The sequence below is a fragment of the Vicugna pacos genome, chromosome 11, assembly GCF_048564905.1.
Source record: "Vicugna pacos chromosome 11, VicPac4, whole genome shotgun sequence".
NCBI classification, from domain to species: Eukaryota; Metazoa; Chordata; class Mammalia; order Artiodactyla; family Camelidae; genus Vicugna; species Vicugna pacos.
The window spans coordinates 70558512-70573704 of NC_132997.1; the positions used below are offsets into that span (position 1 = coordinate 70558512).

At 34.3% G+C, this 15193-nt stretch overlaps 1 protein-coding gene across 2 annotated transcripts in view; it reads left to right on the forward strand.

The window, feature by feature from the left end:
• The window catches only part of MARCHF5 (membrane associated ring-CH-type finger 5), a 42434-nt gene that overhangs the window by 2917 nt on the left and 24324 nt on the right, over positions 1-15193 (forward strand). The window contains exon 2 of one of the 2 annotated variants that reach the window (XM_006211039.4): positions 11933-12135. In XM_006211039.4, coding sequence (XP_006211101.1) covers positions 11933-12135 — 203 coding nt within the window. Of the gene's footprint in view, positions 1-11932; positions 12136-15193 lie in introns of those variants that run through there. The other variant, XM_031682422.2, reaches the window with a different exon arrangement.

Below are 15193 nucleotides of genomic sequence, written 5' to 3' on the forward strand. Positions count from 1 at the left end.
GTGTATAACACACATTGTTCTTTTGCTTCTAGGCTAAAATTAGGCATTTTATAGTGCTTACTAAACACTTGTATTCATTGAGTTGATTTATTAAATATTGATGCCTGCATTTGCCCGGTACCATTCTGGGCCCTTGGTATTTGTGGTAGTGAGCTTAACCAAAAATGCTTATATGGAGCTTAAATTTTAGTGAGATTTGTGTTCCATAAATTGTTACATAAAATGAAGATTATGTTTCTATAACATGAATGGTATGTTCAGTTTATATATTTAGTCTTTCAGGGGTTTTTAATTAATAGTTACTTACTAATAGCTGAAATTAAATTGCCTTGTCCTTTGTGAATAACTAAATTTAGTTTAGCAGTTACTTATCTGGATAAATTTTATTATTCCAGTGTTTATAGGTGGAAAGAGTATATATAGGTATATATTTTGATTGCCTTTCATTTTTATAACAAGCAGCTTCTTTATGTAAATTTATCATTTGAACCTTTTAAATTGTTTGAGAATAGTGGAAAAGGGGTGGCTTTCTAGTATCATGAATGATTTGGGGTCACACATCATTGCCCTGAAATTATAACCATTCATAAACTCAAAGTCTTTACATTAGGCTCTCTGAATCTTGGATAGTTTCTCTTCCTTTCCTTCATTGCCAGACTTTTTAAAGAAATCTGTTGTATATTATTCTGTCACCATCTACTTTCTTGTTTTCTCTTTTATTTCTAAAAATTAGAATTAAATGTATAGAGAATACAAATAATATAAAAAACTATAAGAATGGACCTCAGTTAAAGCCTGGTGAGAAATACTTCTGGAAATTTGACTTTTGTGTACCCTTCTCGCAGCAAACATTCAGGAATCTGTTGAGGTTGTTTTGCATCACTTACTTGCGCCTGGTGGGTAGACAAGGAATGTAACCAGTGTCCCCAGAACAGTCAGATGAGGAGAAAAGCAGGGAGAATGATCTGCTCCCCACCTGCCTCCTGCAGTGGCAAGGTGAATTAGAATCCTTACTCTAAGTGGTTATCACCACACATGTACATCCCTTTAGAGGTTGTAGAGTGTTCTGATAGGACTATGCTATATTATCTTCTGATTTATATAAACATCTCATAGTTACCAGTAAAGCACCTTCTCATTCTCTTTGTCAGTTGGCATCTTTTCCTCAGTCACATTATTGTCCCATTTTGACGATTACAGAACAATACCTGGAATTTAAAAACATTAGGAATTAGTTATATTTCCTTCCATCTCTATGTAAAAAGTGGAAACATTACAGATAAAGACCCCTTTGAACACTATCCCCAGTCCCATGTCTTCCCCGCATCCCCACTACACTATCATAAACAGGTTTATGTTCTTCCAGTCTTTGTTTAATGCATTTATATATACTATATATAATTCATAGTTCTGTTTTTGTTTCTAAAATTTAAATATATCAATCTGCAACTTGCTTTTGAAAATATTGAGATCTGTGATACACAGCAATTAAAGAGAATATGTATATAATCCATGGTATTAACATTGCACTCTTCTTTCTTAATCCATTCCCCTGTTCATGACATTTAGTTTTTTATTTTCTTATTATCTCTTGTAATTTGACTTTCACTCACCTTTCTTGTCCTTAGCTCTCCTAAAGTATACCAAAAGTTACCAGTAATTTCTTAACTGGTAAACCTAATGACTTTTCTTCTTGGTCTTCACATCCCTTGACATTTATGTAATGAAGATGAAAATGGTGACCACCACCCCCTAGCTTCTTGAAACTGTGTTCAGTTCTGTCACACTATTTGTCTGTCTTTTGCTTTTTCTCCCTTATGTATCACCTTACCTTTACTCCCTTCAGTCGTTTAAATACAGTTCAATCCTCAGGGTTTACCATTCTCTGAAAAGTATACCCACTTACTGTCTCACCTTTATATGAGTGGCTCCCAGATGTATGTCTTTATTCCTGACCTCTTTCCCACACTTTGGGTATACACAGTATTACTAGCACCTTAACCTATCCAAAACTAAACTACCAACACTTCTTTGGCTTTTACTTACCATGACTTCCCAATTTCTGGCCTTTAATAGGACCATTCTAGTCTATCAGCCATAACCTACATCTTTTTTTTTTCTTTCATTCTTTTTTGCTTCTTTTCCTCTAAATCCACTTGCTTATCAAATACTGTATATTCTTCTTTCTGACTTCAGTTTTTCTCTTCCATTTTGACTTACTAGAATTGGCCAAGGCACAGTCATGTCATGTCCATGCTTTAAAAACCTGCCAGTCTTTACATCACCTATAGGATAAGAACTAACCTTTCAAGACCCTAGTGAAGGGATTTAGCTCTATTAATATAATCCCGCCCCAACCTACTTTAACCATACTCTTCTGCACTCCACTTCATTGTTCTCTGAATATATCTTGCTCTTCATCTTCTTATTTTTGCTTTAGATTACTTCCTCTTTTTGACATCTGGCCAACTCTGACACATCTTTGGAATTCAGCTCAAGTATCACCTTGAAGCATTACACAGCTCCTTTAAACAGAACGAGTTACTTCTTCCTGTATTTCCATAGAACCATTGTGCATTTATCATAGTACATCACACTACTGCAGTTTTTTAGTGTACCTATCCGTGTCTCAGAGCCTTCCATACACACCCTTTACTACTACTGCCATACACATTCAAGCGGCAGTTCACTGAGAACAGATTACCCCACAAGGGTACATTGGAAACACTGTAGAATCATAGTGTCTTTCTTTTCAATATTTATGACATATCAATGCCTAGAATAATCTTACTGAAGCACCATTTTAAAAATACCTCCTTTGCTCAAAACCTTCTGTGTTTTCTTAATTGCTTATTAAGCTTAAGTTCAAATTCTTTAGCCTGGCCTTTGAGATCCTCCATAATCATACTTGTCCTCCCTATTATGCTTAAGACACTGAGTATATGGCTGGCATCAACTACCTTTTTAAAGTTTTGCTTCTCTTTAAGGAAGAATGCATAAAGTTCATGTCTTTTGCCCAGGCCAAACTGATTTGCTCACTGTCCTGTGTTCTTTTCAGCATCTTGTCTTTTAAAATTCTACCTGCTCTTCAAGATCCAGTTTAGTTTCTGCCTCATTTATAAAGCTTTTCTGACCATTTCAGCCAGAAATATTTCCCTCTTTCTCCAGACCCATGTAGCAGTCCTTTACATGTCAGACATACATAGCTGCCTCCCATCTCTTTACATGCCATGGTTCATAACATGAGAGATGGTAATTTTTATATGGCACATTGGAGTACACAATGGGTTTAGCGTCTAAACAATGGGTTTAGACTTCTGGTGAAAGCTCCTTATGGCTGCTTAAAAGTACCGTAGCAAAAATGAAACATGTAATCTCTTGTACTGGCTATAATTCCCTTAGAAATGAGAGATGGAAAATTTTCTCAGAATACCCCATCCACATGGCAGCATGGTGCTGTGATAAAGCTGATGCTTTGGAGTTGAGGCCTAGGTTGCATCCACACCTTTTTACTTAACCATGAGGGCTTGAGCAGGGCATTTAACCCTTCTGGGCTTTTGTTCCCTTATTTATTTAATATGGAAATAATTATGCTTGCAGAGTTTATGAAGATCAGAGAGAAAGGGCATGGCATGAATATATGCTTAGTAAATGATTACTTTCCTTGTGGTATATTTCCCTTTCCCTCTTTCAGAATGTGCCATGATTGTGGTTATAACTCTTTGATGAATCCAGATACTTTAACTTCCATTCCAGTTGGGTGAACAGACATATAAAGGGATTTTTAGTCTTCTTGATGGTATAGTTCCTGTTCAGAATACATGGGATGTGACACTTTTAATCCTGAGACAAAGCAAGCAGTTTGCATTTTTTCTATTGTTAAATGGGGTGTTCCTTACATTAACCAGAGGATGGTTCTGTAAGTATGTCCCAAATTAAGGACATTACTTTTTCTCTTTCTAAAGTCATGCGAATACATTGTTAAGGCACCATATATAATACAGCAACAACAATTTAAAGCTTGTTTCATTGCTCTCAGTCCTATATTCTAGAACTCTTCTGTTCTGCTATGCTCCAGTGTTCATCAGAGTGATCTCTGGGGCAGGAGCCTATGATTTACCAGATGTTTCTAATAATCCAAGATAAACACCTGCAGTTTGAGTCTGCAAAGATAGGCTTTACTGCCAGCTGTTTTATTAGATAACCATACCTACCTTGCTTAGTTAATTTACGTGCCAGTGAGAAACTATTCTATTGATGAGTAAAGTTTCCTCCCCTTTTTTCCCCACATACTTTTAAAATAATTAACTTAGACATATAAACAATGATTTAGTCACAAATGAACCCTGTGAAGTCAGGTTACCTTTGTCATCCATCATTTCCCAACTGGTTTGTAATATCTAGCTTTGTTTTAAAACCTTTCTGCTCCAACCACATTGGTCTTCTCATTGTGACGATATGCTCATTTCTATCTCTAAGCTTGTTTCTGCCGATTTTCTTACTTCAAATACCCTTATTCTTTTCATTCTCCAGTCCTCATCTCACCTGTAGTTCGTTCTCATGAAACCTCAGCATTTTCATCCTGTATTTCATGTGGTCGTCATCATATTTCTGTATGGTCACTAACATCGTTTCTTGGCACTTTATGTTTTGTGTGGTTGTTTTTATGTGGTCCTTCTTGCATATATTTGTTCCTTAACTAGACTGTATATTTCTTGTGACATCAAATAATGAACATACTTAATAGGTACTCAAGTTGATTAAGAGATCTTGAATACTTAGATTTAAGACAGACCATGTATTCCTCAAACTGCTTATAAATTTTACTATTAAGAAGGATATGTAACTGGAAAAAAGTTACAATTTTAAAATCATGTAGAATTAAATGACTGATCTTTTATAAAGAGTGGCATGTTATACATACGGATTAGTGATATTACCAATGCCAATAAGGCTATACATTTATTTTAAAGGATAAGTAATATTCTTTAGATTGGTCTAATTTAGTTCTTCATATTATAATAGTGATTTGTTCTTTGATCTCTGAACTGAGCATGATAATTCCCAGATCTCTCTTTATAAACTAATGAGCCCTACCTTGGCTGGTGGAAAAGTGTGGAAGTAAACAGTGAGTGTGTATATCAGCAAACAGGCAGCATTTAGAAAACCCAATGAAAGGAAAAGAAGAGTAGAAGAAAATGAATTGAGGACTTTAATGAATATTTTAAGCAGTAGTGTTGACCTATGGAGAAAAACTGGGGGGTGATTAGGGATCCAGGACTTTTTTCCACCGAATGGCAGGGTGCCAAGCAGAATTGTTTTATGCATTAATTTAGGCAAGAAATGCATTCATAAAATCTAAGCAGAGATGTAAAGTTGACACCATCCTTCTCATCTCTGTAGGTGCCATTATTGCTACTGTTTATTTGGTTATATATGTTCCAGGCAATTCTTAAGCAGTTTCATGATCACTTGTTTAATCCTTTGCAATAGAGAATCTTAACATAAAACCTTTTTATGCTGAGAACTCCTTTGACAGTTTAGTTAAGCCTATGGGTTCCTTCTTAGAATGTTTTGAAAGAATAAAAACAAAACATATAAGTCAGAAATGAAGCAATTTTGTTGAAATAGTTATCAAAATATTAAAAATCTGGCATAGTTGTATAGGCTTTAACACATTTAAATACAAAATCTATTGGTTTATCTATTGTCAATAGATAATTTCAAATTAGTGATGGGCTAAATGTTATTTTGGGATCTGTACAGCTGTAATATGAAAATTTCTGGTCACTGTACTAAGTTCTAATTGCTGTACTGCAAATATGACAATGGTTTGCTTACATTCATCATTGGAAAAAAATTTAAAATTTTCTTAGAGTTTAGTGAAAATAAAGGTGTGATTTTTTTCCCATCCAGGTTTATCAGCCCCGTGAATTTTTCATGGACCTCAAATTAGGAACCCCTACCCTACAAAAAAACACTCTGAAAGAGATTGTCATTAAACCTAAAATAAGTGGTGAGCAGGAATTTGAACTCAGGCAATCTGGCTCCAAAGCCCAAATTTTTTAACTAGTTAGAATATCCTGAACTTAAAAAATCTTTTCCCCAAATTTAGCCAGCTTTTTTCCTTAGAAAAAAAAAATCTCAAGCATTTTATTTACTGTTTAAATTTAAAACCAAATGACTTTAAAGTATTTACTTTAAAGTTGAATGTAAAATGAAATTTTATTTTTGTATTATGGTGAGTTGAGGAAGCTTACAAAGGGGAGAAATATGGAAAAAGGAAAGAAGAATAGCCAGAGCAGAGGTTCTCAAAGTTTAGGTATCATGATTACCTGAAGGACTTCACAATGTTGGTGATTCCTCAGAAAATCAAAAATAGAATTAGCATATGACCCAGCAATTTCACTTCTAGGTATATACTCAAAAGAATTGAAAGCAGAGTCTCAAAGAGATATTTGTACACCCATGTTCATAGCAGCATTATTCACAATAGCTAAAACTTAGAAGCAGTCCTAGTATCTATGATTAATGAATGGATAAGCAAAATGTGGAACACAATGGAATATTATTCAGCCTCAAAAAGGAAGGATATTCTGCAATATGCTATATCGTGGATGAACCTTGAAGACATTAAAAAAAAACTAAATACGGGATGATTTCACTTATATGAGGTACTTAGATTAGTCAAAATTAAAACACAGAAAGTGTACTTACTGGTGGTTGTCAGGGGCTGAGGGGAGAGGAGATTGAGGAATTGTTTAATGAGCACATAGACTTTGCTTTACAAGATGAAAAGAGTTGTAGGGATGGGTGGTGGTGATTGATGGTAGCACAAAAATTTAAATGTATTTAATACCACTGAACTTTATACTTAAAAATGGTTAAGATGGTAAATTTTGTATTTATATATACTTTACCACAATAAAAAACATAATTTAAAAAGAAGTTAAAATAAAAATTTTAAATGTAGTGTTGAGTCCCATCCTCAAGAGTTTCTGATCCTGTAGGTCTGGGGTAGGACCTGAGAATTTGTATTTCTAGCACGTTCGCAGAAGATACTTACACGTAACACTAAGCACTGCTTTCTGAGAGACTGGAGGATTGAAGAGAACAAGGGGAGGAAATGACTTATTAAAGGAAAACTGTTATTTAGAATTTGGTCAGAAATTACCACCTCTTCTTGGGTGTAGACTTTAAAAGGTTTTTGGCTTTGTCCTTTGAAATAGAAAATAGCCAAATTATATTCACCTTTTAAGGGTATTAAAATTGCCATCCCATAAGTTATAACATTAAAATATGTAATAACTTAAAGTGGAATTAAAGTTATATTGATCCTACAATGCAAATATTATGGTATTATAAGTAAAAAGTTTTAATTTCAAAATACTTGGTTTTACATTTGTTGGCTGTTTTTAGCTGAGAAATGATATGAGCCGATAGCAGAATCAAGAGCATATTTTTGCCCTGTGTGAGAAACAGAAGAACTTGGAAGACTCAAAGTCCTTGCAGTGAGAATTAGGTTTATTTAAGTCTTTTCCGCTCAAGTTCCTGTCAGTAGGAAACAAAGCTGTTGACAAAAAATACTGTGTGTACATATAAAAGCTCTTAGGAGTTTACATTATATTATTGTTCTGGGGCTATCTCATACCCAGTTTCTCACGCTCTGTAACAAGATTGTTTGGGTTGCACATGATGGAGAATCTGCCCCCAAACTGGTTAAACTAAAAAAAACCCAAAAGCTGTGGGTTTATGTAAGTGAGCAGTGCAAGGGTATATTTAGCTTTAAGCACAGCTTGATCCATGTCTCAAACAAAGCCATCACTTTCCATCTTTCAGCTTCCTCTGGGTTCTTTAGGCTCCACATGGTGGCTCTTCTGGCAGCAGTAGCCTCACACCCTTATTTAGCTTCATGCTTTTCCTGCCTTCAAGCCCAGTAGAAAAGAAAGTCTGTTTACCAACTTCCCCAGCAAAAATTCTGAAGTTCACTCTGATACAACCAGCTTTAAGTGCCCAGCCTCCCAATCACTATAGTCTAGGGCTTGGGATACTCTCTTAAACCAATCTAAGGATTGCTCTTCCTGGAGCTGTTACTATGGGACTACCTGCCTACACTACATAGCTGATGTTGCAGGGAAGAATAGTTTTCCTTTAAAACTGGGGGATACTTTTTCCTAAAGAAGAGGAGAAATCATGCTGTACATTAAACCACAAGTTTCTACTCTCCCCTCTAAGATCTTGAGAAACTATAAACCCATCATTTTTGAACACCTCTTTTCTCCTTAAATGGAAGGAAGTGAGGAATTGGGGAATGAATAACTGAAATAGATTACATCAAGGAGGGAGTAGGGTATGAGGAAACAAAGAGGGAAGGCATAATTTTAAGACCTCAGGTGATGTTCCTGATCAATCTGTCAGACTTTTTTTTTTTAATGAGGAAAGAAAAGATTGCTATACATGTTTTGTTCTCTCTCCTCATTTCTAGTCCTAAAGACTAATAACTCTACCTTATAGGCTTTTTACCCCAAAACATTCATATGACCATTTTTATATGCTTTAAGTTAATTTCCCATGTTCCTGGCCCTTATTTCACAGATGAATGTTCTTTCCATATTAGGTAGATTAAACTCATGTACCTAGTAAGGTAGTAAATCAGTTAATAAGTTCTTTAGAACTTAACATTTTCTGTACTGTTATTTATATTAAAATATTTAGTCATCAGAAGCAGTTATTTCTAACCTGATCAGATCCAGTAATTGTCCCTTTCACACAGTTTGCTTTCTCCAGTCTTTCTGCTTTTTTCTACCTGCCATTTTTATACCCTAGCACTTCTCAAACTTTATTGTACATCGGGATCACCCTGGGGGCTTGTTAAAACACAGATTTCTAGGCTCCCCTCCTCTAGAGTTTCTGATTTGCTAGGTCTGGTGTAGAGCAAGAGAATTTGCGGGTTCACTAGTGATCCTGAGCAGTTGGTCCTGGGATGTTTTATTTTTGAGAATCCCTGTAATAAAATCACTTGCCCCTGCTAATTTCTACTATCACTCCTCCCTGAAGCCTTCTCTGATCTATGCAGATTGATTTTTCCTTCTTCTTAAAATGGATGTACTGTAGTAATTTCACTAGAACCTTTAATCAATTTTATTGACTGGATATAGCCCCAGTTAAGTTATAGGGTTTTCCAGATAGATACAATCTTCCATTTATTTTGTTTGTGCAACCACATGGAGCCAGTGAATGCTCAGTAAATGTTGCTGGCAATTTCTGTAATTTTTAGTTGCTTGCCTGTTTTGTACTATTATTAAGTTAGAAGTTTCCATTTCATATTTATTTGTATCTAAACTATAATTTTTAGATGAAGTAATTTGGTGTTGTCAGAAGTTTACATATTGTGGGCAATATTATTTGATCTCAGATGACCATTATCAGATTAACTGTTGAACGATTGGAGTAAGTAGAAAATGGATGTGGTAAGTTAGTAGATGTTGAAAATCAGCAAACTTTGTCATCAATAAGGTTTTTTTAAAAAACATCTCTTCTGTAGCATAAGTTCATTTGATCTCTGAACATTAGCTTCAAAATCCAAATTTGTAAGCTGTATACTCACTGTCACTATGAATCAGACAATAAAAACAGGGTTATTGGGATTAACACTTCTAATAAGGCCTAATAAGTGTTCACTGTATATTATCATTCATTGATCTTATCTATCATAGTTGTGAAATTGGAAAAAAATCTGAAAGTGCCTGTTTTAAATGTCAGTTGAATACCTTCTCAAAAATAAAACTTGAAGTATTTAGGGGTGAAATACACTAATGTCTGCAACTTTGAAATGCATCAAAAAAGGGATTGGTGAATGAATATGTGGTAAAGCAAATATAAAGCAGAATGACAAGGATTGTAGAATCTAGATGTTTGGAATATGGGTTTTCACTGAACAGTTTTTCAACATTTTTTGAAAATGAAATTTTTCATATTAAATGTTGGGAGGAAATATACTTATCTAGAATTTATGGGGATTATAGCTATACAAGTATTCCCATTAGACTGATACATGAAACTGCCACTTACATAAGTCAAAACAGACAAACAGAGGTAGTTTGATTTGATTCAACCTGTTAAGGCTGTTGTTCTGCATTCTATTTTATTCCCGATGACTGCAATTGGCTCAATTTAAAATTCAGTTCCCCTTAATATTGATGAAGTATGCTGGTCTTGCTGTGCTTAACTACATGTATGTTTCATTGTTGATATGAAAAATGTATAAGAACCTAGAAAGTTTCTAGGTTCTAGATATTCTGCCTGTGTTTTGTTATTAAAATAATACATTTCATGTCCCAGAAGTATACAGATATATTTACAAAATTACCTTGGTTGTGGGGAAAATATATACTAACACCTCTATACTTGTCAGTTGAAATATTATGAAAAAAACTAGGTTGAAACCCAGTCAAATCGTGGATAGTGGTGATGGTTGCACAACAGTGTGAATGACTTAGTGCTATAGAATTGTAGTCTTAAAAATGGTTTAAGTAGTAAATTTTATGTTATGTATATTTTACTGCAATAGAATTTTGTTTTTAAATAAGGTGGAGGAGGAGGCATTTTTTGGATAACCATAAGATAGCATGAAGTCCCAGACAGCTTGCCTGAGGTAGGTTAGAGGGTCAGCATGCTTAAACATGCTACTTATCTCCAATTTTTACCACACTAGATCATATGAAACCTGACTGAATTTGAAAGCTGAGTAAAAGCACAATTTTGGATATTGTTGCCATGTATTCCGTTCAGAGTTTTTTCCCTATTCTAACTGAAAAGTTTTAATTGGGGCACACAATTAAAATTCATGTTTTACAAGACTGGAAACGTCACCTCTCTGTGGGTACCTGACTTTATGGTCTTTCCCACTGAGCATACTTAAGCTAGTTGTCCTGACAGAAGCCACTTATCTAATTAAGTGAAAAATTTACAGTAGATAACAAGATTAGCAGTTGTTTCCAATTGTGCAGTCAAACTTTAATGGTGGGGGTAGGGGAGTGAATGGTGTAGGGTTGAATTGTATTTGCCCTAATGGAAATCAGTGTCAAACCTGTGTTAATTGGGAGAGATTGCAACCTAGTTCTATAAGAACAAATAAGACTTCATGAAGTGCCCTTAAAATCAAAATGGGAAAATGTTTTAAAATTAGCCATCTATATAGAATTTTTAAAAATTAATCTTGAGACTTCTAGCTTTCAAATATAATAAATATAATTCCCACCAAAAAAGGAAAACCAGTGATACCTATAATGGAAACAAATTTATCATATCACCATCCTAAAAAAATCTATCCTGGTGTCTTCATCTCTTCTCCCCCTTGTGCTTTTTTTTTTTTTTTAATTTAATAAACGTTCTCTCTTCTTATAGTCGTACTTTACCAGAAAGAGAAATGGGTGGGGTTTTTTCTCTCTCAGTCGAAAATTGAATGAGACCATATGTGAAATCACTTGTGTAATACTTTAGTTCTCCAAGTTCAATAAGTTAAGAGGTTAATGTTGTTGAAATGACGGATACACTGAATTTCACATATTCCTGTAGTTACCACTTCTCAAAGAATTATTAGGTCTTATAAAAGAAAAGCAGTTTGAGGGTGGGCTCTTTGCATTCTGGTTCATTAGAGAATGTGAAGAATTGCTTGAGAAAGGGAAGAGGTTACAAAAACACAAAATTCAAAATCTGCAGAATCTTGTGTATTCATGAGGAAAAACAAAAAGAAGAAAATACCCTACTAGAAATGTGTTGTTTTGTCTCCTCAGACATATAATATATAGTCTTTAATACAGAATTAAAGGTTCTATAATATAACATATATCTCATCCCATTAAATAAGAGCTGCAGTGAAGAGGCTAGGATCTTAAAGATGACATCATTATTTTCTCTTTCTAATTTACAGAAGTTGCTGGGTGTGTTTTGCCACTGATGAAGATGATAGAACAGCTGAATGGGTGAGACCATGCAGATGCAGAGGATCTACAAAATGGGTTCACCAGGCTTGTCTACAGCGCTGGGTGGATGAAAAACAAAGAGGAAACAGTACAGCGAGAGTGGCATGTCCTCAGTGCAATGCTGAATACTTAATAGTTTTTCCAAAGTTGGGTAAGAAGATCCTTAGAAACAACACAGATATCTGTCATGTTACTACACTTAACCTTATGATTCTACATTTATTTTTAAGTGACCCATCTCTTTGCTTTTTTGTGAATTTCTCTATCCCCTTTCTGTTGTTTTCTCTCTAAATGTCAGACATTTGTTTGTTTTGCTAACAGTTTACTTTATCCTTTATATATCCCCATATCCATCCGTTTGTCTGTTTATTAAATGTTCTCATTTTGGTTGAGTGGATAAAGAACTTGGACATCTAGCTGGATAAAATCAAATAACGAAATTCTAATAAAAAACTGACTAAAGAACCTCATTCTCTGGAAACCGTTGGTGTGGGAAAAAGAAAACAATAGTGTGTTTTTTCTAATACTTATCCTTAATTCTTCTATTAAGGAATAAAAGTAGAGAAATTAAAGATTTAATAAAAGACAGTGTTAAACTATCTCTGGAATACAGTTTATGTGGATGTCTTTCATGAAAACTGCTTTCCTTTTTCTATAAATTGGCAGGCAAGAAATAACCAAAGGTCTTTGAGAATGTGGCTAGCATTGAAATAAGTGTAGCATATTGCTTAAAGGAAGCTGTAACTAAGGCTGATATTTAATTAGCCTGTTTAGCACAGCCATGTGACTGTGAACTGGTGACATTCTCTTTGGTGTTTATTCCGTGCTAGTTGTTAAACATTTTTAATATCACCCTTGACCGTAATCAAGAGTTATATGAAGGCAATTTGGGTTCTGGGAAGGTCAGAAGGAAAGAATGACTTTGTAGGGAGTAGGATTTGATTAGAAATTGAAGATAATTATTAGATACTTTTTTTTCTAGATGTTATACATGTTGAAATCAGACCCCCTTTTTTTTATATAATGAGGCAACATAAATGCAGGTGATGAAGTGCTTTTCTAATGTGAGAAGATTGATGATAAGGGCAAACAAAGTTTCCATGGTTGTCTGTATTTCTCTAACATAATGCATAGAAAGAAATTGTAGCTTCCTATAAAAGGAAAATACTGTAGTAGAGAAAGTAGTGTTCTCAGACATTTAGAATTTATGGACCACATTGATGCATCTTCATGCACACTTAATTTTAGATAAAGTAAAAGATTAATCCAAAAATTTTAATTATAATTTCAAAGCATTATTTTAAAATAATTTAAACATTATGGAAAGAAATTACTGCTGCATTCTTTCTCCACATTGATATCTGTCTCACTAAAGTCAGAGTTAAGATTTCCTTTTAACTGTTTCTTTTCCTACTCTTTAGTTCTGCTAAATCAGAAATTCCACTTTTCAACTATAGGTTGTTGGGAATAGCAGTGAGTGTACATGTTTTATATATTCAGATGGATGGATACAGAAATTACTGTAAGAATTCTCACTGAAAGCTACATAAAATATCGAGTGAGGCACTGAGTTGACATATGTATGGCACTCAGCAGTGAAGTTAAATATTTCAGTTTGGAAGATGGCAGTGGGTAAATCTGTCCTTGGTTGTTTTTCAGTTCTAGGAAATACACTTTTAGGTCTAATTGGTAATTGAATGCATTTTTTAAAAATATATCTAATAATAAGACACTGATTTCTTTCTACAGCAAGGAAAGAAAATGGCTAGATACTGGAAAAGTCAAACTTTTTGTTTAAGCCATGTGTATCATGATTTGGTCTTTGTATTTTATCCTTAAGAATTGTTATTTCAGCCTCAAATGTTAGGTTCAAGCTATTCACTGTACTGTATGTCATGGAGAGCTGCCACTTGAGTAAGCCACAAGTAATCATAGGAATTTTTGACTAACCTTTCTAGTGTCCTGAGGGAAAGAAAAAAGTGTATCCTTCATTTGAATAGTTTTGTTAGCATCTTTCCTCCTGACGAGATAGAAAAGCAGGGTGTTGTATTTGGTTCTTTTTTCCTGATATAACATGCTGAAGATACCTGCTCAGGGCCTGCAGTTTGAATTATATTTACAATTTTCTAGTTTCTAACAGATTCAAGAATAGAAGACTCATTGTCAAATGTCAGCTGTTGTCTCTTAAGCACATGTGTGAGTTGGCTTTACAGGTGCTCTACTCTTCCTTGTCACACACATGGCTAGTGCTCTTGGCCATATTGGTCCTAATGTACCTTTTCAAGTCAAAGTTCAAAAATGATTGTTGGTTAAAGAAGAATCCCTTCTCTATAGCATGTTATGTACCTACCAAGAGTTGATTCATACTCTAAATACTAGCAATTTAATGTAGCCATGAAACAGAATACTGAAGAACATACACCTGTGATAGTGATTGTTCTTCCTCACTGTATACTGTACCTAATATATAATATTCAGTAGTGTCATCTAATGAAAGAGATTTACCAATAGATTGTTTTCTTTCTGAGTGTATTTGTCATTAATTTTGATGCTGACCATAGTATACATGTTTTTGTTCAAATAAGTTCAAGTTTCTTGGACTGTAGTTCTTAATCTTTGCTTTCAGTAACAAAATTCGTAGTTTCATAAGGCTTTGATTGGTTTACTAGAGTGGTTGAATTATATGAATTCTTCACTGGCATCTTGTCCTTGTTCTGTAATGTTTCAGTCCATTTAAAAATGTGTTACAGTACAGTGGGAACAAGGAGGTCTCCCAGTACAAACTAATAACTTGTTATTCACTGGTCCCAGCCATAGTAAGATAGTAAGATCATACTGTTTTCACTCTATAAGATCATACTACTTATCATTTATGATGTTCTGAGTCAGGTGTGTTTTTATCACTTTACTCTTCAGTGAATACTTTTGAGGCATTGATTCATTTTCCTAGACTGGGGATTTAACACATTATGATAGGAACAAAATACATATTTAACCAATGTGAACAATTCACATGATATCAAAATTTGTTAACTAAAACAAATTTTCCCCTTTTAACTATCCTTGCAGAGCATGTGTGACCCATGGTACCTAACAACAATTAAGAACCTAAAAGAATTTCCTTGAAAGTCATAGTTAATCTTACCTTTCAAATATGTGAAGTGTTTGTGATAAAAACTTTCATTTTTTATCAGATTATCTGTAGTAAA